We start from the raw sequence: 25,092 nt of genomic DNA, 5'->3' as shown, positions 1-25,092 counted from the left end.
TGTAAGTCAGCAAGAGGAGTTTAAACTGTATTTGGAAATGGACGGGGAGTCAATGAAGCGACTTGAGGAGAGGGGTAATGTGAGACGGCAAACTACAGACCAGTGAGTCTCACGTCTATAGTGTGTAAACTCATGGAAACACTGATCAAACGGAACCTTGACATAATCCTGGACGAAGAAAACTTACGAGACCCCCACCAACACGGGTTCACTCAGGGTAGATCCTGCCAATCTAATCTGATTAGCTTTTTCGACTGGGTTACTAGACAACTGGATGCCAGAGAGTCACTGGACGTGGTATATTTGGACTTCAGTAAAGCATTTGATAGCGTCCCACACAGAAGGCTATTGAACAAATTGAAATCGATAGGATTAGGAAGCACTCTAACTGCATGGGTTGGAGATTGGCTAAGCGGTAGACTTCAGAGGGTGGTGGTGAACGGTACCCCATCCAAGGCGTCAAGCGTGATCAGTGGGGTGCCGCAGGGCTCGGTCCTGGGCCCAATTCTATTCAATTTATTCATAAGAGATATGACACAAGGACTTAAAGGAAGGGTAGCACTATTCGCTGACGACGCCAAACTTTGCAACATAATAGGCAAAAGCTTATTACTTGATAATATGACACACGATCTACGGCTGCTGGAAGGATGGTCAACTACTTGGCAGTTAAGCTTCAATGCTAAAAAATGCAAGGTGATGCACCTGGGAAAGAAAAATCCGCGCAGAAATTATGTACTGAATGGTGAGACCTTAGTTGAGACCAAGGCAGAACGCGATCTAGGAGTGATTATTAGTTAGGACATGAAGGCTGCCAATCAAGTGGAGAAGGCTTCCTCCAGGGCAAGACAGATGATAGGTTGTATCCGTAGAGGATTTGTCAGCAGGAGACCTGAAGTCATGATGCCGTTGTACAGATCCATGGTGAGGCCTCACTTGGAGTACTGTGTTCAGTTCTGGAGACCACACTACCGTAAGGACATACTGAGGATCGAGTCAGTTCAGTGAATGGCGACCAGGATGGTCCTGGGGCTCAAGGATCTCACGTACGAAGAAAGACTAAAAAAAATTGCGGCTGTACTCACTTGAGGAAAGAAGAGAACGGGGAGACATGATTGAAACGTACAAATACATCACGGGACGTATCGAGTCGGAAGATAATATCTTCTGTCTCATGGGACCCTCGACAACCAGAGGGCATCCGCTGAAAATCAGAGGAGGGAAATTTCATAGCAACTCCAGGAAGTACTTTTTCACCGAGAGAGTGGTGGATTGTTGGAATGGACTCCCACTGCAGGTGATTGAGGCCAGCAGCGTGACCGATTTTAAGAAGAAATGGGATACTCATGTGGGATCTCTAAGGGAGTGAACTCGGGGGGGGGGGAGGCTAATTGGAATGGGCAGACTTGGTGGGCTATAGCCCTTTTCTGCCGTCATTTTCTATGTTTCTATGTTTCTAATAGTGGCTCTCACAGAATATGAGTCGCGCAGCAGCATTTTGAACAGATTGAAGAGGCTAGAGACGGATTGAAGAGGGAGGCCCGAGAGAAGTACGTTGCAGCAGTCTAAGCGCGAGGTGACGAGAGCGTGGACAAGGGTTTTGGTAGTGTGTTCAGAGAGAAGACAATGGATTTTGGTAATATTATAGAGGAGGAAGCGACAGGATTTGGCAGTTTCTTGGATCTGAGCAGAGAAAGAGAGAGAGGAGTCAAAGATCACCCCAAGGTTGCGAGCTGGCGAGACAGGGAAGAGGATAGCATTATCCACAGAAATCACAGAAATAGAGAACGGTGAGAGAGGGAGGCGGGTTTAGGTGGAAAGATAAGGAGTTCATATTCAGTTTGAGATGGTGGCGAGACATCCAAGCGGCAATGTCGGAAAGGCAGGCTGAAATTTGGGCCTGAATTTGTAACCTATTCTGGGCTCTTCTGGGAGGATGGGAAAAAAAAACTAAACAAACAAATGTGCATGAGATAAATTTTTGTACTGTGGAGACACTGCATACAGATTTATCTCATATATTCATTATGGATATCTTGAAACCGGACTGACTTGGTTGTCCTGATGACTGTTGAGAACCTTTGCCCTAGAGAATGTACCATGCTGTTTCCTATATATTTGATGGCATTGTTTTATAAACCAAAGTATCCAAAGCATAAAAGCCATGGAAACCACAATCTAGAATTTACTTTCTGATGAAGCTCTCATATAAGCAAAGCACAGCCTCTTATAGGGGTATATATTGTTGCTGTTTGTTTTTAGATGGCTATGCTAATATTACAAAATGATTGTAATTGTTATGGACAGATGAATTGTTTTAGTGTGTTCTGCACCTTTAAAACACCTTTTGATCTATTTGCACTTTAATAAATTTGTATTTAATATTTTTAGAAAATGAATTATTCCATGCCCTTTTTTTGTTCTTGCTGTTTTATAAACTGAGTGAATTAATTTTTTATTTTGTGAGATAAGTTATAGAACATAGTGTACCTAGAATGAAAATTAATTAAAAGAAAATGAACAAAATAATTGGGGAGAGATGATACCTTTACAAGTTTAATGAATGTTTAAAGACACAAGCTTTCAAGGCTGACAAGCTGCCTTCCTCAGATAGTGGGTTAGTTATCTTTCCACTAGAAAAATGTTTTTTTCCAGTGAAAGGATAGAGATCTTTACCATGTCTCTTAGCTAATTTAAACAAGCATTATAAAAAGGTCACAAGAGGGGATCTTTTCCAATCCAATGCATTTTAATCTCATGCTTCATTAATCTTTTGCTTCCCTGCGGCTCCCCTAGGCTGTAGTGCTGTCACTCTGTCATGGCCTCTGCTTCCTGTCAGATGTACCCGGGACATGTAAAAATGTTTAAATAAAATATTTGTCACTTTGATCATGACAGAGTATAATCTGTATGGAGTGACAGGTGTAGCTCTGGCTGCATTATGGGGCAGACTAGATGGACCATGCAGGTCTTTATCTACTGTTATATATACAGTACTGTGTTATTATGTATGTTGAGCAGAGTTAAAAGCCTTTCTCTCTCTTCTTTTATTAATCTTTTATTTTATAGTGGAATTTATCATTTCTCAACAAGAGCATTTTTGTGGTAGCACAGCAACAAAAGAAACACTCAAAACAGGGGAAAAGATAAGAATAAAGATATAATATGCAATTGCTAATGCTTATTATTCCACTCATCCTCTATAATAAAACCCTAAGCGCGCATGCGCACTTAGGGTTTTGTGTTCCCTGCCACCGTGGTCTCTGGCTCCGTGCCGAATTCTATTTTAGAACACGGAGTCAGGGAACATGCCGGCGATTCCCCTCTCCCGCCCTCCCTCACCAACCACTGCCGCTCCTCTTTAAAGCAGCTTGCTGAGGTTCGCCAGCCGGCTGTAGCGAACCTCGCAGGCTGCTCTCCACCTCGGTAGTACTTTCCCTCTGACAGGGGATAGGATGAAGTTAAAATGTTGTAGGCTCAGGAGTAATCTAAGGAAGTACTTTTTTACAGAAAGGGTGATGGATTCATTGAACAGCTTCCCAGTAGAGATAGCAGAGACAAAGATTGTATCTGAATTCAAGAAAGCATATGGGATTTCTTAGGCAGAGAAGATGGTGAAACTGCATGGATGGGGCCATCATGTTTTTAAAAGGAGGAGAGTACCGTTCAATATAAGCACATAAGCAGTGCCTCCGCTGGGTCAGACCAGAGGTCCATCATGCCCAGCAGTCCGCACACGCGGAGGCCCATCAGGTCCAGGGCCTGTGTAGTAGTCCTCTATCCGTACTCTTCTATCCCCTTTTCTATAGAAAGTTGCCCAATCCCTTCTTGAACCCCAATACTGTACTAGAAATGCCTTCACCGGATCAGACTTTAGGTCCATCTATTCCGGCGACCCGCACACGCGGAGGCCAAGCCAAGTGCTCCCAGATGGATACCCTGATTACCCATATCCCTCAACGTGATTTGCAAGGAGGTGTGCATCCAACTTACGCTTGAAACCCAGTATAAAAAGAATAGAGAGATAAAACAGGAGGAGAGAGAACCTTAAGAGCTCCTTTCTACAATTGCTACATGAACTTCCTTCTCTGATCTACTGACCCCACCTTCATTTCTCACTTCACAATTCCTACAAACATTTAGGGTCTGATTCTGTATAGGCTGCAGATCTTGTGTCCATCACACATCAATGTCCTAAGGAGAATTGTATCTAGTTTTCTCACAGACGCCTTAAATGTAGGCCAGCATTTTAGAGGCCTACATTTAAGACGTCTCTCTTGCGCCTATGGAGATGCACAAGGACATGTACCGATGCCCAAGGCCACTTCCGTGGGAAACCATGCCCATGCCACACCTTGGGCTTCTGTAAGTGTTTCTATGTGTCTCCATAGGCACTCAATATATGCCTACAATGTAACATAACATCGTACTTATAAACCGCATAACCATAAGTTCAATGCGGTGAACAAAAGATTAAAAATAACATAACCTAAGGATGATTTAAATTAGTTCGCTAAATATTTTGAAAAAAGATGAGTCTTCAATTGAGTTCTAAAGTGCTTGTAAGAGCAAGCACTACACAACAGTGGCCTAAATTCCCTGTCATAGAAAGCAGCCTGAAATGCTAGTGTATGTTCCAAGGATTTCTTGCTCTTACAACCTTGAGCAGACGGAAAATTAAACAATGCATGTGATTCTCTCCTATGTTTATGGAATGCTATGAGAAATCTATCAGTCATATAGTTTGAAGCAATACCAGACGCAACTTTGTAACAAAGACAACCCAGCTTAAAACACACGCCTCCACTGGAAGCCAATGCAACTCATGGTAGAAAGGAGTCACATGATCATATTTCTTTAGACCATAAATTAATTTGAGCCCCGTATTTTTAATCAGTCTAAGCCTAGCCATTTCTTTCTTGGTACATGTCAAATAGACATTATTACAATAGTCGAGAAAACTTAGACGTAACGACTGAACTAAAAGTTTAAAGGCCGGAAACTCAAAATATGATTTTATGGTATGCAGCTTCCACAATGTGTAATAATCCTTTTGCACCACAGCATCTACTTGCATTTTCATGGTCAAGTGTTGATCTATAACAACTCCCAATATTTTAATCATTGGATTGATCTTATAGTGTTGAGTCTATAGTAATTGATGGTTCATGTAAAATTCTGGTGGAAATGCAACAAAGAATTTGGTCTTATCATGATTTAATTTGAATTTAAATTCTTGCATCCATGATTCCATCAGTTTCAGTATAGACTCAATAATTTGGGTAATATAGCTATATTACAAGGAATGATGATTGTAATGTCATCGGTATAACTAAACAGACTAGAGCCCAGTTTGTTCAAATGAAATCCCAGAGAAGATAGATGCACATTAAATAATGTGGGGCAGAGTGGGAAACCCTGAGGGACCCTGCAAGTGTTTTTCCAATTTATGGAAAGCTGATTGTTAGACATAACCTGATAGAGTCTCGATCCAAGGAACCCTTTGAACCATGAGAGAACATTACCTTGCAACCCTAGGGCATCTAGGCAGGCCAATAACTTGGTGTGATCCACCAAGTCAAAAGCACTACTCAGATCAAACTGGAGAACCAATGCACTACTACCCTTGCTAAACAGACCATTTAGATAGATGATCTAACATTGTAGCTATCACCGTTTCTGTACTATAATAAGTTCTGAAGCCAGATTGAGAATCATGGAGCAAAGAATGTTGCTCAAGATATTTCATCAACTGAATTTGGACCAAACCCTCCATAATCTTTACAAAAAGGGGATCGATGCCACAGGTCTATAGTTGGCTGGTAGTGAAATAGATTCATTCTTATTCTTAATTATTGGAGTAATAATTATATTACCCTCCTCTTGCGGAAAATTTCCTGCTTTCAAAGAATCAAATAGCCAATCCAATAATTTTAATTTAAAGCTTGAAGGTACCGCTGTCATTCTTCTCCTTTTTTTATGTTGAAATATTTTTATTGAAAAGTTTCCAGATAATCAAGCATATCAAAAACAACCAAAGTTCACAATACAAATACAGCAACACCCCACCCTCCCATCCACCCTCCAACCCCCCACCCAAAATTCCCACAGAAACAAAACAATCCATCTTCCAGAATGCATGACTAATCATGGGTTCAATAAATGATTACGGGCTTTTGAAAATAAAAACAAAAACTGTGGATACAGATGTTCTGGAGATAATTTATTAAACACTGAAATATAAAACCTTGAAAATTCAATGAAAAAAGTACAATGAAAAAAAAATACTGTGATAAAAATCCAACCGGACCCTACACGGTCCGTGTTTCGGCGAACACACCTTCCTCAGGGGTCCAATAGTTTGCAACCTCACATATAAAGAATTGGACTGAAAACAGACTATTGTCTTTAAACATGTGAGCAAAGAACACCACAGACAAGCTGAAGTAGCAAAAAAAAAAAAAAATGCTAAGAGCTTTATAATAATAATGAGTCAATGTGAGCCAAAAGGGCTCCCAAATGGAACAAAACAAACGTCCCTGTGGTGTATCCAAAGATGTCAAGGAGAGCCACTCCATAGAAGCCTGATGTATCATGAGAGTACGCCAATGAGACAAGGTGGGAGAATCCGGTACAATCCAGCACTGCAATATGTTTTTCTTCCCCAGCAATATATCTCGTTCTTCTCGTTTTTTTAAAAAAACAAAAACTTGCATCCCAATAGGCTATGAGTCAGCAGTAGGATGCCTACTGCTGCCTGCCATTGGGATATTTTGATCTTTTCTCTCAATCTGTTTGTATTTTTTTGCTTGAACCCCACTATCTACCCTTCTCCATTGAGAATATTGACCATTTAACCTATTCTCTGTTCTCTATCTTTTAACCAGTTCTTAATCCACAATAGGATCTTACCTCCCAGCCCATGACTTTCTAATTTCCTCAGGATTTTTTATGAGGTACTTTGTCAAATGCCTTTTGAAAATCTAGATACACAATATCAACCAGCTCAGCTTTATCCACGTTTATTCACCCCTTCAAAGAAATGTAGGTTGATGAGGCAAGATTTCGTTTGACTAAATCCATGTTAGCTTTGTTTCATTAATCCATGTTTATGTATATTGTCAGTAATTTTGTTCTATATTATATTCTCTACCATTTTGCCTGGCACTTACATTAGGCTCACCGGTATACAGTTTTCCAGATCCTAGCAAGCCTGATCTGGCACTGCCATCAGTTTTATATAACTTCTATGGTCTGTGCCCCGCTTGCAGCAAAACAGTTAGGCCAATTCAGGGTGGATTTCTGTGATCTGTGCTTTGAAAACTGCAAGGACAAATCAAATATGTATGTGTAGAATCACATCATACCTTATGAATTTATCTTGTTGGGCAGACTGGATGGACTGTACGAGGGGGTGCTGAAAAGTTCTCAGCCCAACCAATCAACTTCCTAAATTCTGAGCGTTATTTTGCCACTGTAGCTGAAAAGAATGTTATTTTATTTCATTAAGTGCCAATTTGCAGAAACAAAATTCTATGTTTTTGACATTGCTTAAGATCATTGATTGAACCATATCTACGTCATTCTCTGCTTAGTTGGGCTGAGAACTTTTCAGCATTCCCTTGCACAGGTTTTTGTCTGCCATCATCTACTATGTTAATATGGATCTCCTCTTGAATCCTTTTTGAAAATTTGCGTTATATTGGTCAACCTATAATCTTCCAATACCATGCTTGATTTTAAAGATAAATTACATATTACTAATAATAGCTTTGCAAGTTCATTTTCCAGTTCTATCAGTACTCTGGGTTGTATACTATCCAGTTTAGGTGATTTGCTACGCCTTAATTTATCAAATTACCCCATTATACCTTCAAGCTTTATAGAAATTTGTTTCTGTTTCTCTGACTAAACAGCACCGAATACCATTTCTGGCAATGGTATCTCCTCCACACCTTCCTTGGTGAGACTGAAGCAAAGAATTAATTTAGTCTCTCTACTATGGCCTCATTACCACTATCTCTCCAGATAATACTTATATGATACACTTCCCCCTCCCTATTCGTGGTTTTGATTATCCGCGGTTTTTTCCCCAGGCCCTCCCCCTGAGAATCGCTCATTGGCATCGATAAAAAAACAGCCCCAGGACTTGGAGGGAGGCGATCAGAGGCAGCGGGGGGGGGGCGATCAGAGGCGGAGGGGGGCGATCGGAGGTGGCGTGAGGGCGATCGGAGCAGGAGGGGCCTAAAGCTTCCGGGCCTATTCTGGTTGGCCCAGGCACCTCAGGCCCCACCTGTGGGCGGGGTTTAAGCCACCTGGGCCAATCCAGCCCCATTCCGGAGCCGGCTGGCCTGCCGGATGTGCGGGCTTGGCACCCGTCTGTCCGACCAATGTTGACAAGGTATGGAGGGTGGGATTGGGGGTTGGGGGGGCGATTGGGGGTTCGGGGGGGCGGTCATTGGGGGGGGGTTGTGTTGAGGGCAGGAGGGCCTGGGATCCCTCCTGCCCATATTGTAGTGGGGGGTAGGGGGTCCGCCTGGGCAGGAGGGGTTGGGCTCCCTCCTGCCCAATCTTGTAGGGGGTGGGGGTGAGAGGCCAGGAGGGCTTGGGCTCCCTCCTGGCCCCATCGGACTTGGGGGGATTAGAGATCGTGGGGCAGGAGGGCTTGGGCTCACTCCTGCCCCGATCTTCATTGCGGATTCGGGGGTGCCGCGAGGCAAGAGGGCTTGGACTCCCTCTTGCCATGATGTCGGGGAGGTTGGGGATGCCGTGGGACAAGAGGGCTTGGACTCCCTCGTGCCCCGATGTTATGGGGAGGGTGGATTCTGTAACCGGTGTTGTTTTTGACAGACACCGGTTACAGAATCCAGCTTTTAGGCGAAGGACTGGCTCCTCCTTTGCCTAAAAGCCCTTGTGTTGGACATTTGGGGCTTAGGCGTTTTTTAGGTTCATTATGGGGTATAAGTTTAGACTTAGTGTGGTGGTCTGGGCGTTTAAACAGCTGAACGTAGAGGCAGGCCATTATCAAAAAAAACTTCCTTTTGGATGTTTTTTTGATAATAGACATTTTCCCTGCTTCTACTTTCAAAGTTTAAGGCCTTAGGCCAAAAGGGGACTTAGATGTTTTTTTTGATTATGCCCCTCCACCAGTATAGCGATGCTAAATATACAAATAATTTTAAATGCCCACCACTGGGTCTGACTGCTGACCTGAAAATCTTTTAGTTTGTATCACCTGTTTCAAGGATGGAGCCTTAACCTTTCCTGTTTTACTTTCTTCTAATCCTGCTAGATAAATTTTGGTATTGTCGGCTATCACCTAATCACAAGGTCTTGCACTATGGCGACTTGGAGGAGAGTCCCCAGGGAGAAGTACCCCATGATTCTTTGCAGGATAAATGTGAGTCATTAAAACATTGATTATTCATTGTGAGGATGGAGAGAACTGTTCAAAGAAGCATCTACAGTAGTTCATTTACTCTAAATAAAGCCTTATATCCACAAAGGCTGCATAGCTTAAAGCAGTGTTTCTCAACACGTGGTATGCATACCCCTAGGGGTACATGAGCCACTTGTGGGGGGTAAACAGTGCCAATGCTATATGTCTCCCAACTTCCTTCTTCAAGTGTATTTCCCATTTTTCTAGAAAAAATGGTGTAGGTACTCAAATGCCAGGCTATCCTTTAGGGGTGAAGTAATCACCAAGGGACTTGCTCCACAATATTCAGGCCCCCTGCAACCGGCCACAGTATCTTTGAAAAAAGGTGGCATTGGTGTGCAGATCCTGGATTCTTTAAGAACATAACAGTTGCCGCTGCTGGGTCAGACCAGTGGTCCATCGTGCCCAGCAGTCCGCTCACATGGCGGCCCTTAGGTCAAAGGCCAGTGCCCTATTTGAATCTAGCCTTACCTGCATACGTTCTGGTTCAGCAGGAACTTATCTAACCTTTTCTTGAATCCCTGGAGGATGCTTTCATTAATACTTTGAGACCTACTGAAAACCCCTGGGAATATATTTATACTTTAATAAATTTCTGTGCCAGCTTTTGCACCTGCTCCAAAGCACATACAAGTGCCAGCCTTCTGATTGTTTGGACCATCAGTGATTCAGGAGACAAGTGTAGTGCCTACCACCAACTCAGAAATTCAGAAGGTAGAATTATTTTTCTCTATTCTTTAACCAGCTAATTGTCCACATGCAGATTTTTAAAAAATTGTGGCACAAATGTGTTTAACAGCTGATAACCTCAAATGTATGTTGTGAAATTGATGCCTACAAATGTAAATGTCCATGGTTAAATGTTTAAAGCCCCCAAACAATGTCACTATTTTTTCTAAAATGGATGTTCAGCAAATAGAGATACGCATAGACCTTCTTACACACAGAATGCAAAAGGCTCTGCAATGAGAAAAGGCTTTTGTAAAATACTGGGGGAAATGTGAAAATCCCAACCTGAACAGTCCCATTTCACACATACAGCTCTTATGAAAAATGGAATTTCATTTGTCTTAATAAAATTCTTAATCCAGGTGACCTGTTATAAAATTATTCTAAGCTTTGAGAAAAACCAATAAAAAACATTTAAACATAAAATTATTCTAAGCATGTAATTTGCACTAGTGTACATTAAATGTACGTTAAAATATTAAAGGATTAATGTTAGTAAATGAGAGACTCTCATTTACTGTAACTTGAATGTAACTCACCTTTAGCTACTTAGAAAAGAATGAGCAAAAGCCATATAAATTTTCTCTCTTGTTTGTCCTTTGCCACATTTCTTGAAGATTTTCTTCATTTTGCTTGTTTCAGAATTCTATAGTGCTTTTTGCTGTGATGCATCTTCTCACCTTGCCCCTCTCTTCTTAATCCTTTCCATGCTCTATCCTCTTGTACATACGTATTTTTGAATTTCTCCTCCTCTCTCGTATATCTCAGTCTAACATGCCTCTCTGGCCTCTCCATCTTCCCTATTCTCTCTCTTAACCCATCTTATTGCCAGTTCTCTATCTTCCTACCCCCTCCATTCCCCCTTTGCCTATCTTGTTTCTCCATCTCCACATCCACATCTGTCTGTCCCTCCATCTTACTTTTCTCACTCCTTGGATTCTCTTTCATGGCAATTAATCTTTCTGTCTTCCCCCATCTGTCAGCCTCTCATGTCTCCTCACCTCTACATATCCCTATCCCCCTACCACCATCACTGTGCCTTATCACCAAGGGAAGCAGCTTGAAAATTGAATGCTGGAGCCTGTTTTCTGAGAGGTCATCTTTGCCTTTTCTTAAAGTCAAAGGGGTGGAAGAATTGGTCCCCTGCCCAAATCAAAGGTTGCCTGTGTGTATAGAGATATAATATTGTGGAGGTGGTAGAGCGATGGCAGATTTTCTTACCCATTGTATAAAATCATTTTAGGGTGTTTTTCTAACACACCTCATGTGTTTGTTTGCAGTGCCTGTGGCAGACATAAAAGCAGTAGTGACGGGAAAGGACTGCCCTCACATGAAGGAGAAAGGAGCACTGAAACAGAACAAGGTTCGATTCTCCAGTTACTCTCCATGTTTGTGCTCCAGCCACATTGACTGTAACCCTTGCAAATGTTCTCCCTTCACCAGTATTCCAGAGTCATCCCCTTTTCCGCTCCCCTCCACTGGCTGCATGCAGACAGAATATTGACTTCACTGGCTGCATGCAGACAGGGTGTTGCACATCTCCAGCAGTTAAATTACTCTGCCGTGATCTGATGAGATCTGACAAAGTTCATGATCCAGAGTTGTCTAGTACTCTCTGTATATGCTTGGGTAATTGTCCACTGAGCTTGCGGGGTTGACACAACAGCATAAGAAAGGTAAGAGTGGCAGGGGCACCAATATTTGGAGGGGCGCACAAGCCTTGCTGCATCCCAGTCTTTCTGACAGGAAGCCATCACAGGGGGTGGAATGTGCCAACACTTGAAGGCCCTATGCCATGTTGATTTCCTCCTCTTTCTGGTCCAGGCAAAGATTGGTTGAAGGTAGCGGCAAATCTGACAGGGTAGGGGTGCCAATTTTTATGTTGCCCAGAGGGGTGGGGGCAAAAAGCCCTTGTTCAGTTCATGTGAGCTTGATACATGTCGCAATACAATGCAGGTTTACAGTGTGTGTTTGATACCACAATTGTGACCGCTTTTAATACAGTAATGCTAGATGCTAAATAAGGCTTCAGCTATAAACAATTAAGCAGTATATTGTTACGGCCAAATTTAAGAGCTATAAACATTATGGCAGACATAATTTGCCAATTACAGGGATTTTGCAAGTGCACCCAGAATCTTACATCATCAAGATACATTGAGCATACCTGAAAACACTCTGCGGGTTTGAATTAAAGCACCAGATCTCAAGGTGTGTTCTCAGGCTCTCTTCCATTTATTGGCTACAGTGAGCACTCTGGTCATATTTTCCAGAAAGTAGCAGTGAATATGCTAGATTATTTAAACACCACAGTCGGTGTTTTTAAAAAAGAAATGCTTGCTGCATTGTTTAAATATTGACACTTATGTTTTTATATTTCATGTACCACAACACTCAACCAGAAAAGTGAGTCTACTACCAAAGGCCTCAGAATTGGAGCCTATGCACAGTTGTACAATCACAAACTGGGAAAATCAGCGTAGTATTGCTCCTATTCGCTCCAATCATTGGCCAAAGGACCTGGTGTTAACACTTATTTTGTCCCTTACTTTCACTATATTTTTATCATTTTTTATATTATATATTTAGGTACTAGCTTATGCAATTTACACCAGTGTCTTCAAATTTATCATTTCATTATTCCTCCATTATCTTAAAAATATATACACTTATCCAGTATGTTGAAAAAAATGACAAAAAAGGCCACTTATCTTAGGCAATACTTGTCTCTAAAAATGCCTCTTTAAACAGTGCTTGTCTCTAGAAGGGCCACTGGAGGGGGAATGCAAAGGAGATGAGAAAAGTGCCTCTAGAGCAGTGGTCTCAAACACGCGGCCCCCCAGGGACTATTTTGCGGTCCGCAATTTGTTCTCAACTAAAGCAGGGGTTTCCAATCTACTTCCCTTCCAACTGCCCTTCCCCAAGCCACTGCAATAGGGGAACAAGCCAGCACCCGAAGTCTTACTTCTCCCTGCCCTCCCCCAAGCCACTACCATCGGGGAACAGGCCGCCACCGCCGCAATCGGGGAACAGGCCTCGCCGAGGTCTTAACTCTCCCTGCTTATCTTCCCCAGCTCGGAGCCGACCAATTCTCGCCACTCGACATCAATTCTAACATCAGGGAGGAAGTTCCGGGCCAGCCAATCGCTGCCTGGCTGGCCCGGAAGTCCCTCCCCGATGTTAGAATTGACATCGGGTGGCGAGAATTGGTCGGCCCCGCGCTGGGGAAGATAAGCAGGGAGAGTTAAGACCTTGGCGCGGCCTGTTCCCCGATTGCAGCGGTGGCAGCCTGTTCCCCGATGGTAGTGGCTTGGGGGAGGGCAGGGAGAAGTAAAGAAAGAAAGGGGGGACAGGGAGACAGAAAAAAAGAAGGGAGACAGGATACAGACAGAAAGGGGCATGGAGAGAGAGAAAGAAAGAAGGGGCAGGGTGAAAGAAATAAAAAGTTGGGGGAGGGAAGGAGACAGATGCCAGACCAGGGGAAAGGAAGTAAGGAAGGAGGGAGAGAAAGGAAAGAAAGAGATGTCAGACAATGGAAATAGGGACAGAAGAAGAGAGAGACAGAAGGGAAGGTAAGACATGGAAACGTAGATTTTGAAAAGAGAGCAGTTAATGCCAAATATGGATGCAATAAACCTTCCAATATATATATCCTGGATCAAATAGTAGTTATAATTCAATATATGTTTTTAAGGACACCTCAGCCCTACCACTCCACCGCTGTAATGATTTGCTACTGCGGGAAGAATTATGTGATGCCTCATCATTGGCTGTCCATTTTATTTTTGGCTTTTAACATATTTCAAAAAGTGTTCAAAACATTTCTTCAATAGGTGAAAACTTTTATAATATATCTTCAATTGTGTAAAAATATAAATATTACTTATCTCAGCCAAACCTGGGAGTCAGACCCGACATGTTTCGCACTAAGAAAGTGCTGTCTCAAGGGTCTCCCTAAGAGATAAAGAAAGCAAGCTATTATATGTGTGCCTGTCTTAGCTCTCCCCACCTAACTTAAAATATTGCTTGTTCGTTTCAGTCTAAATAAATCAAAAAACTCACCGGGGCTGCCGCTGTCATCCGACTCCTATTTAGTTCTGTGAAAGATGGTGGCGGCGTCCCTCGGCAGCATTTAAATATCCTGTCCAATAATATCATAGTCCTGCCCCCTGTGATGACCTCAGCCCGAAATTTAACCAATCAATGTCCCCCATTCTACTTTGCTGTTTAATCCCTGTGGCTCAACAGTATCAAGCATAAAAATGTATCGTTGTTCATTTTCATTAAGTTTTATTTGATCTTTCCCACCCTCCAACCCCGTAACAACATTTATGACACGCCATCTTAAATCACTAATGGTATGTTTATGTTTATGCCAGTGATCTACCAACGGAGCCTGCGCTATCTCATTACTTATGCGCGACTTATGCTCTGTCAATCTCACCTTGATCTTCCTATTTGTGCGACCGATGTAAACCGATGTGCATTCTCCCTTTCTCCAAGGCTACCAGGATGATGGAGGGTTTACTAAGAAAGTATTGGTAGATTGTTCAAGCTCATAAACCGCTGGAAAATTTCCCCATGATAACATATTCACGGGGTATCACACTAGATCAACGGTGTAATTTCCAGAGATAATGGAGTTAGGATGAGGGAGAGAGGAGGGCGTCATAATGCCTGTGGTAAGTGCCAGTGGTGTCCCTTTACCATCCAAGGGGATAAGTGAAAAGTCCCAGGGAGGCAGATGGTTCTTAGGTCAAGATCTGATACGGATTGTAATTCACAAGATGTCATTTATGCAATAATTTGCCCGTGCGACCTGGTTTACATCGGTCGCACAAATAGGAAGATCAAGGTGAGATTTACAGAGCATAAGTCGCGCATAAGTAATGAGATAGCGCAGGCTCCGTTGGTAGATCACTGGCATAAACACAAACATACCATTAGTGATTTAAGATGGCGTGTCATAAATGTTGTTACGGAGTTGGAGGGTGGGAAAGATCAAATAAAACTTAATGAAAATGAACAACGATACATTTTTATGCTTGAAACTGTTGAGCCACGGGGATTAAACAGCGAAGTGGAATGGGGGACATTGATTGGTTAAATTTCGGGCTGAGGTCATCACAGGGGGCAGGACTATGATATTATTGGACAGGATATTTAAATGCTGCCGAGGGACGCCGCCACCATCTTTCACAGAACTAAATAGGAGTCGGATGACAGCGGCAGCCCCGGTGAATTTTTTGATTTATTTAGACTGAAACGAACAAGCAATATTTTAAGTTAGGTGGGGAGAGGCTAAGACAGGCACACATGTAATAGCTTGCTTCCTTTATCTCTTAGGGAGACCCTTGAGACAGCACTTTCTTAGTGCGAAACATGTCGGGTCTGACTCCCAGGTTTGGCTGAGATAAGTAATATTTATATTTTTACACAATTGAAGATATATATTATAAAAGTTTTCACCTATTGAAGAAATGTTTTGAACAATTTTTGAAATATGTTAAAAATCAAAAATAAAATGGACAGCCAATGATGAGGCACCACATAATTCTTCCCGCAGTAGCAAATCATTACAGCGGTGGAGTGGTGGGGCCGAGGTGTCCTTAAAAACATATATTGAATTATAACTACTATTTGATCCAGGATATATATATTGGAAGGTTTATTGATTTCTATACTGGACACAAACAGCATAAATAGTAATATAGCCAGTGATGTGAGGCTTAAAGATGTGGATGCAAGGCAGAAAGTGAAGATGGAGAGAAAACCAGTCAAAAGACAAGAAGATCCTGGAAACATAGTTAAATGCACAGAAAAATAAAGTCACCAGACAACAAAGGTAGGGAAAATGATTTTATTTTCAATATAGTGATTGAAATGTGTCAGTTTTGAGAAAGGAAAGATATTAAACTTCAAATGTGAGGGCTGCAGAAAAAAATAGGGTACATGGAGGGCCACAGAAAAAATAGTTAATGACAATTTTGCATAAAGTAAAACTCTTTATAGTTTATAAATCTTTCCTTTAACTGTTAAAGGAAAGATTTATAAACTATAAAGAGTTTTACCTCATGCAAAGTTGTCATTTCTTTAATAAGACATTAACTATTTTTTTCTGTGGCCCTCCAAGTACTACAAATCCAAAATGTGGCCCCACTAAGGGTTCGAGTTTGAGACCACTGAGTAACACCCAAATATAAAGAACTGATGTGAAAAATAGAATCTAAAGAAGGCGATGAGTCGCCGCATGTCTATGTAATGTAAGCATGAACACACAGCATGAGTCATCAGCATAAAGTGCTTCCTTCTTGCAAATTTCCATTTACCTGTCTCATTTGAAAATGCGCTACTCACAGTCTAGCTAAACTAAAGAAACGTTGAGAATCTAAATTATCCCCTCGGTGCTTGTCAGTTCCTTTTATAATGTATTCCTTGCATCTGTACAAATAAATATAGAGAAGCACTCCTTTCAGCTTATTGTTTATTCATGTAAATTTAATTTATTCACCCTTCTTAACAGATACCCAGGGTGGAGCTTAAGCTATATTGATTTTACTGCAGTAGAAAAGTTAGCTAGTACTGTATGGAAGATCTGAATTTAGGCATCTCTTACTGTGGCCTGTCAATATTTTCCACAGATGTGTTCAAGAGAAACATAGGGTCCTCACAATAAACACACTTTTAAAATATTTTGGAATAGTATGTTATAAACATTGAATACATAAAAAATAGGTGTAAAATATTTTAAAAACACTATTCTGGGTAGGATCTGCTCCTGCACCAAGGGCATGGCCAGACATCCATTTTTAGGTAGATCTGATCCCAAAGTGGGTGGGCAGTTGGGCACAACAACCCTACCTGCCCGGCATCTCTCTCACCCCTCCCTCAGGAAATCCTTTTGGTACTTTTAAATCCTTTATGTTTTTGTTGGCCTCGAGCAGAAACTCATTCCCCTTGCTTATACTGGCTCCAAGCTTTCCCTTTGACACAACTTCCTGGTCCCATGAACAGGAAGTTGCACTAGAAGGAAGGTTCAGGCCTAACGTGACCATTTATTTTTTTCATCAAAACGGGACATCTATTAATATTCAGTCCCGCCCCCAATCCCGCCCTAGCCCCACCCCAATTTCTTCCATTCATTTTTCATGTACACACAATATCTTATTATTTCATAATGGTAACCATAAAATTAAAAAAAAACACACAGAGCACCCTATACGCAGAGAAAATGTTAATTATTTATATTTAGGGGGTTTTCAAAGATGTCACCTCAGTAACTATAGAAAAATAGACAAATATAGTGCAAAATATAGACAGCAGATATAAATTCTCAAAACTGACACATTTTGATCACTAAATTGAAAATAAAATCATTTTTCCTACCTTTGCTGTCTGATGATTTCATGAGTCTCTGGTTGCGTTTCCTTCTAACTGTGCATTCTTTCTTTCATTGCTTTCAGCATTCAGGCCCAACAATTGTCCCTTTCTATTCCCTCCCTCCTTCCTTCTTATGTCCTTAGTGTCCCCAGTGCCTCCTTCCTATGTCCTTAGTGCCCCCAGATCCAGTGTCAGTTCTCCTTTGTACCTTTGTTCCAGGTCTCCCTCCTCTGTTATGATCTTGCTTCTCTCTGCTCTTCCTCAGGGTCTCGCCCCCTCTGTCTGCACCTCCCATAGTCTTGCTTCTGCCTCCTGTCTTTCCCCTTTGGTCCAGGCCTTTATCTCTCTAGTCTTTCTTCTACTTACAACCTCCCCCCTTTCTCTGCCTCTTTCTCTCCTTCCTTCCTTCCTTCCTCCCTTCTTCCTATGTCCCCCTCACTGCCTTCTAGCCTTTTGTCCCACCCCCTCCCAAAAAGCCTGCCTGCCTGCCTGCCTACCTCCCGCAAAGTCAGCCTGCCTATCTCCCCCAGAGCCAGCCTGCCTGCCTGCCTATCTCCCCCAGAGCCAGCCTGCCTGCCTTCCCCAAAGCCAGCCTGCCTGCCTCCCCCAAAGCTAGCCTGCCTGCCTCCCCCAAAGCCAGTTTGCCTGCCTCCCCCAAAGCCAGCCTGCCTGCCTCCCCCAAAGCCAGCCTGCCTGCCTCCCCCAAAGCCAGCCAGCCTGCCTCCCCAAAAGCTAGCCTGCCTGCCTTCCCCAAAGCCAGCCTGCCTACCTCCCCCAAAGCCAGCCAGCCTGCCTACCTCCAAGCCTGCCTACCTCCTTCCCTCCCTGCCACACACAAAAAAAAAGCCTCCCTCCAGGCCCGATTTAAACCTCCCAGTCTGCCCCCACTACTCCTCTGCTTACCCCCCCTGCTGCTAATCGCGCCCAGAAGCCTTCTTCCCAACGTCAATTCTGATGTTGGAGAGGACGTTCCAGGCCAGCCAATCGCTGCCTGCAGAGGAGTAGCGGCGGCAGACCGGGAGATTTAAATCGGGCCTGGAGGGAGGCTTTTTTTTTTTTGTGCAGCAGGGAGAGACAGGAAGTGATCGCCTGTCCCGTTGTCCCCGCACACAGCTTCAGGACGCTGTCCCTGAAAACAGGACATTTTGGCGTCCCAAAGCTGTCTGTGTGGGGACAACGGGACAGGGGATTCAAAAACGGGATGTATGGTCACCTTATTCAGGCCAGCACGAGCAGGGGGGAATGTGTTGCTGCTGGGGAAGAACTAAAGAATTTAAAGGTGAGAGTGGAGAGTAACACCCATCCCCACCCCAATCTCCTAGAGGAAGTGATGTGGGAGTCTTCGGCTGGTGGGTCTTGTGAATTCTTGTCGGCTGTCTCACTGTTGGGTGGGCCTGTGCTTACCTGACCTCATCTGTGGCTATGCCACAGTCCTCACAGATTAGACCCAGTGAGAGGAATATTCACCATTAATAGAAAACATAGGAACATGATGGCAGTTAAAGGCCAAATGGCCTATCCACAGCATCCACTACCTTCTCTATCCCCTAAGAAATCCCACGTGCCTGTCCCATACTTTCTTGAATTCAGACAGTCTTTGTCTCCATCACCTCTATCGAGAGACTATTCCATGCATCTACCATCCTTTCTATTAAAAAAAAGTATTTCCTAAGATTACTCCTGAGCCTATCACCTCTTTAACTTCATCCCATGCGCTCTCACTCTGGAGTTTCCTTTCAATTGAAAGAGACTCACATCATGCATATTTATGCCACTTAGGTATTTAAATATATCATACCATATCTCCCTTCTTCCGCATTTCCTCCAAAGTATTTGGAGGATGTATTCCTCCAAAGTAAATTGAGATCTTTGAATCTGTCCCCATATGCCTTATGAAACATAGAAACATGTTGACAGATAAAGGCCAAATGGCCCATCTAGTCTGCCCATCCGCAGTAACCATTATCTCTTTCCGAGAAATCCCATGTGGCTATCCCAGGCCCTTTTGAATTCAGACATAGTCTCTGTCTCCACCACCTCTTCTGGGAGATCATTCCATGCATCTACCACCCTTTCTGTAAAAAAGTATTTCCTTAAATACTTTATTTTCAGAAAGGGTGGTAGATGCATGGAACAGTCTCCCAGAAGAGGAGGTGGAGACAGAGACTGTGTCTGAATTCAAAAGGGCCTGGGATAGCCACAAGGGATTTCTTGGAAAGAGAAAGAGATAATGGTTACTGCGGATGGGCAGACTAGATGGGCCATTTGGCCTCTATCTGCAATCATGTTTATATGTTTCATAAGAAACAATGAAGAAGGAACCAACGAGGTCTGCAGTCAGGGGTATGAAGACAAAGCAAAGAAAACTGCAGATGGACGTACAATGATGCAGGCAAAGTTTATTATATCAATAAATAGAGTGCGGTTAAAAACATCTAAAATCAAACGAACCAGGGGACCCGATATGATCCGTGTTTCGGAAAACATGCCTTCATCAGGGGTCCCAAGTTGACAAAGCAATCAATTAAATCCGCAAAACAAGCTATGGCCTGCGTAGAAACAAACTCCGGAGGTCAAATTGTGCGTGGGCTGTTTCATAAGGCATATGGGGACAGATTCAAAGATCTCAATATACTTTGGAGGAATAGACCACTAACCATTTTAGCAACCTTTCTCTGGACTGACTTCATTCTGTTTATATCTTTTTGAAGGTGTGGTCTCCAGAATTGTACACAATATTCTAAATGAGGTCTCACCAGAGGCTTATACAGGGGTATCAATATATCCTTTTTAGACCATTCCTTCAGCTTCACTAGGTTCTTTCTCATGTTATCCACTCTATGAGGGGTGTCTACTCTATTGCAGATTTTGGTATCATCTGCAAAGAGGCAGATCTTACCAGTCAGCCCTACAGCAATATTGCTTACGAAAATGTTAAAAGAACAGGTCTAAGAACCGAATCTTGAAGCACACCACTGATAAAATCCCTTCCTCAGAGCGATCTCCATTGACCACTACCCTCTGTTGTAAGGTTTAGCCCCCCAATATATAAGGGTTTGGAGGGATAATGTTGAAGCAACCTTACAATCCACCAGGTCCCGGGTTCAATACCCTCGTAGAAGATTCAGTAGGAAGTAAAATCAAATGACAAGCACAGCCAGAAGTGATTACATGAAGAATATAATGTAGAAATAGGCTTAATATTACAGAAAGGCAATCTTTAGAAAGATACATAAGCTTTACTGGGTTACAAATGTAAAGACAGAAATAGACATAAGCTTTACAAATACAGAGTGGATTCAGAAACTGCTTCTGTGCTCTTGTGAATGAGAGAGAAAAGACAGTTTACCTGCCTTACAGAGTGCAGAGGAAAGAGAGGGAAGGGAAGAGGTGATATTCCAGGGAGAGCAAACAGGAGGGTGATGTTCCAGGGAGAGAGGAGGGGAGTTCTAATCTCCCATATTTATACGCTTGAGGCTTGTTATAAAAATGGAATCTATTGAAGTTAAGTACCCCTATCTTTTGTAAACTGTTTGAAATGGTGAATAAGGTGAGTGAGGTGTGAGAGACTAGAGAAGAATAGAGGGAGAACCTGTCCCTTACAGACTGGAGTCAAATGTAATTTCCAGTATGTCTCTGACAATGGTTTTTGATTAACCTTAGCTATCTGTGCTAGACAATGCACCTGGGCTTACTGTATATCTTAGGCTGCCCATCTTAAGCACCAGAAATTAGCACCTCTTAGCTGTACCAAGGTCCTTTGTTACCTTTAAGCACTGTTGTAATTTAGGCTGTCTGGGGGAAATCTAAGGCTGTTTGCACTGACGTGACCCAAGATCAGATATCAATATGATCTCCCATAGGCCTTTTCTGACATTGGTACAGCCAGCAAGTTAAGGCAGGGCTGACATCTGTCATCTTCCACTCAACCAGTTCCTGACCCTGTCCATCACATTGGGCCCATCTCAAGGGCACTCAGTTTATTTGACACCTGTGTGGAACACTGTCAAAGGCTTTGCTAAAATCTAAATACACAACATCTAGTGCTTTTTCTCTATCCAGTTCTCTGGTTACCTCAGGTTCTGTAATGCACTGGATTCCAGAAACTTCACATAAGAACATAAGAATTGCCGCTGCTATGTCAGACCAGTGGTCCATCGTGCCCAGCAGTCCGCTTACGCGGCGGCCCTTAGGTCAAAGATCAGTGCCCTAACTGAGACTAGCCTTACCTGCATACGTTCTGGTTCAGCAGGAACTTGTCTAACTTTATCTTGAATCCCTGGAGGGTGTTTTCTCCTATAATAGCCTCCAGAATAGCATTCCAGTTTTCCACCATTCTCTGGGTGAAGAAGAACTTCCTTACGTTTGTACGGAATCTATCCCCGTTTAGCTTTAGAGAGTGCCCTCTCATTCTCTCTACCTTGGAGAGGGTGAACAACCTGTCTCTATCTACTAAGTCTATTCCCTTCATTATCTTGAATGTTTTGATCATGTCCCATCTGTCTCCTCTTTTCAAGGGAGAAGAGGCCCAGTTTCTCTAATCTCTCACTGTACGGCAACTCCTCTAACCCCTTAACCATTTTAGTCACTCTTCTCTGGACCCTTCCAAGCAGTACCATGTCCTTCTTCAGGTACGGCGACCAGTGCTGGACGTAGTATTCCAGGTGGGGGTGTATCATGGCGCGGTACATGATAACCTTCTCCGATCTGCTCGTGATAATCAGTCCTAGCATTCTGTTCACCCTTTTCGCAGCTGACGCACAATGCGCAGACGGCTTCATCGACTTGTCGACCAGTACCCCCAAGTCTCTTTCCTGGGGGGTCTCTCCAAGTACCGCACCAGACATCCTGTATTCGTGTAAAAGATTTTTGTTACCACATGCATCACCATACACTTATCCACGTTAAACGTCATTTGCCATTTCGCAGCCCATTTCTCAAGCCCTTCTAATTCTCCCTCTCGCCGAGATTTTCCGATAATCTTGGCGAGAGGGAGAATTAGAAGGGCTTGAGCATGCGCAGATGCATGCTCAAAGCCGGCAGAGGCAGGAAGAAGATCTTCAAGCGGCACCAGCACGTCCTGTGGGCTGCGTGCCGGTGCCAGACGGGGGGGGGGGGGGGTGAGTTAAAGTTGGTCAGGTGGGGGGGGTGCCGATTCGAGTGGGGGGGCCTTTGCGAGCGGGGGGGGGGCGATGCCGGCTCTTGTGCTGGTGCCAGACGGGGGATGAGTTAAAGTTGGTCGGGTGGGCGGTGCCGGTTCTCGCGGGGGGGGTGATTTGAGTAGGGGGGGGCCTTTGCGAGAAGGGGGAGGGAATAGCGCCGCTAGCCTTGGTGGGGGGAACGTATCAAAGCGAGTTTCCATTATTTCTTATGGGGAAACTCACTTTGATATACAAGTATTTTGGTTTACGAGCATGCTTCTGGAACGAACTATGCTTGTAAACCAAGGTTCCACTGTAGTTAAAACGTACATGTATATTTTATAAAAGACACGGGTACTCGTGTAGGTATGCAAACACTGTTCTTCAAAGTATCTGTAAATGCATGTCAGCACTTGTGCACTCTTGAGATTGATCTGGAACCTATTTTATAATAGCACACAGATTTAAAATAGGCATCATTTTGGACTCTCACATAGACATATACATATTCTAAAATTAAGCTCTTTATTGTTAAGTCTTTTTAAATAAAAACCTCCTTTCAAATTGAGCCAGCCTCACTTTTGCCATTGATTTGGAGAAAACATAGCCAGCAATGCAGTATGATTTGTTGGCATAATTAAATTTTATTCAGTTTTAACTGAAATTACAATTGCTGATCTTGAGGGAATTAAATGACTTAATGCATTATGCCAAGTCAGATTTATAGAACATCAATAAAATCCATTATTGTGCAAATGGTATAGTCCCATTTTATAGAGATGCACTGTGCAAAGACATATCAATCTTAGCTCTAACGTGGAATTTTTGAGGTCCAATTAAAGGATCAAAATTTTCAATAACCATGTAATTCTGTGCTGCATTTCCCAGAGCCTTGGATTTTTTTGATAAATCTGTATTCACTATGTACTGGTCAGTATTTTACGAATATAAGTAGCAAGTGGTAATATGTACTCCTTTTTTTTTAAATTAAATGTTTTACCATTACGTTGTTTTTAAAATCCTTCTTCAGAGATCTTGGGGAAACCCATATTCAGAATAGTGTCACAGACTGTATTATATGCATTAATTATAACTTTTATGTCATATTTTATTTTGTTCTTTCCCTTAATAATCAATTTTTCCAAAGTTTAGTGTGAATATTGAACATGCAGGAGATTTATGATATTATAAAATGTAAACATATCAAAATTGCAATATAACACATTCTACTAATACTGATACTATTAATTACCATATTTTTCGCTCTATAAGACACACCCGCCCATAAGACGCACCCTAGATTTAGAGAAGGAAAAAAAAAATTCTGAACCAAATGGAGTACCCTGTTCCCCCTCTGGTAGTCTGGTTGGTAGGCTGGGACAGGATTCAGGGCAGGTCTAGTGGTAGGTAGGCAGCCCCCTCCCCCAGTCTACTGGCAGGCAGGCAGGGCCGGTGACAGGTCAAAAGCGCGCGCCAACAAAGGCGCGCTGAGACAACTGAGCGCAAGGCGGAAGCCCGCGCTGAAGAAAAACAGTGTTTTAAGGGGCTACAACAGGAGGTGGGGGGCAGCCCCCCCCCCACTTTACTGAATACAGATCGCGCCAGCGTTGTAGGGGGTTGTAACCCCCCACATTATACTGAAATTTCACTTTTTCCCTAAAAAACAAGGAAAAAGTTGTTTCCAGTATAATGAGGAGGGTTACAACCCCCCACAATGCCGGCGCGATCTGTATTCAGTAAAGTGGGGGGGTCCCCACCAACACCACCCGTCGGAGCCCCTTAAAACACTGTTTTTCTTCAGCGCGGGCTTCCACCTTGCGCTCAGTTGTCTTGGCACGCCTTTGTCAGCGTGGGCTTTTGACTATGAACCGACAGTGCCCCTCCCCCCGGTACCTTTTTTTTTCATTTTGGTGGTCCAGTGTTGTATCGGCAGGAGCTTTCCCTCTCCTGCCCCTCCCTCCCTGGACAGCTGCCTCTCTTGCGGCAGAGCGGTGCACAAAGCAGGTGCGAGTTTTTCGTGCTCCTGCCTGGTCCCGTGCTGCTCCCTTAATGGCTGCCATCAGTTCTCGCGAGTGCGCCATATGGAGCGAAAAATACAGTATTTCTATAGTGCTACCAGATGTATGCAGCTCTGTACAGAGTCACGAAAGAGAAAGCCCCTGCTTGAAGGAGCTTACAATCTTCAGCCGGCACTGGCTCCTCTCCTCCTCGTCAGTGTCTCTCCACACTCACCCCCCCCCCAGTTCAGGGTTAGCAAGCTCAACATTGACGTGATGATGTCACACATGTGCATGATGTCATCACATCAACATCTGCGCATGCTCAGAGGCCCTCCAGCTGTGGCCCCGAGTTTAGTATGCCAAGGCTTGAAAAAGTTTGCAAGACACTGATCTAAACAGACAA

The 25,092-nt window shown here is 43.2% G+C and overlaps 1 protein-coding gene across 4 annotated transcripts in view; it reads left to right on the top strand.

Annotated features, from left to right (window-relative positions):
* Positions 1 to 25,092, top strand: part of ELMO1 (engulfment and cell motility 1) — a 668,619-nt gene that overhangs the window by 625,059 nt on the left and 18,468 nt on the right. For all 4 annotated transcript variants that reach the window (XM_033930221.1, XM_033930218.1, XM_033930220.1 and 1 more), the window contains 2 exons: positions 9,293 to 9,400; positions 11,449 to 11,531. In XM_033930221.1, coding sequence (XP_033786112.1) covers positions 9,293 to 9,400; positions 11,449 to 11,531 — 191 coding nt within the window. The remainder of the gene's footprint in view (positions 1 to 9,292; positions 9,401 to 11,448; positions 11,532 to 25,092) is intronic.

This window comes from Geotrypetes seraphini, chromosome 2 (assembly GCF_902459505.1).
Source record: "Geotrypetes seraphini chromosome 2, aGeoSer1.1, whole genome shotgun sequence".
In the NCBI taxonomy this organism is placed as follows: Eukaryota; Metazoa; Chordata; class Amphibia; order Gymnophiona; family Dermophiidae; genus Geotrypetes; species Geotrypetes seraphini.
Note: the sequence above shows the minus strand (reverse complement) of the source record. Positions and strands in the feature narration are given on the sequence as shown.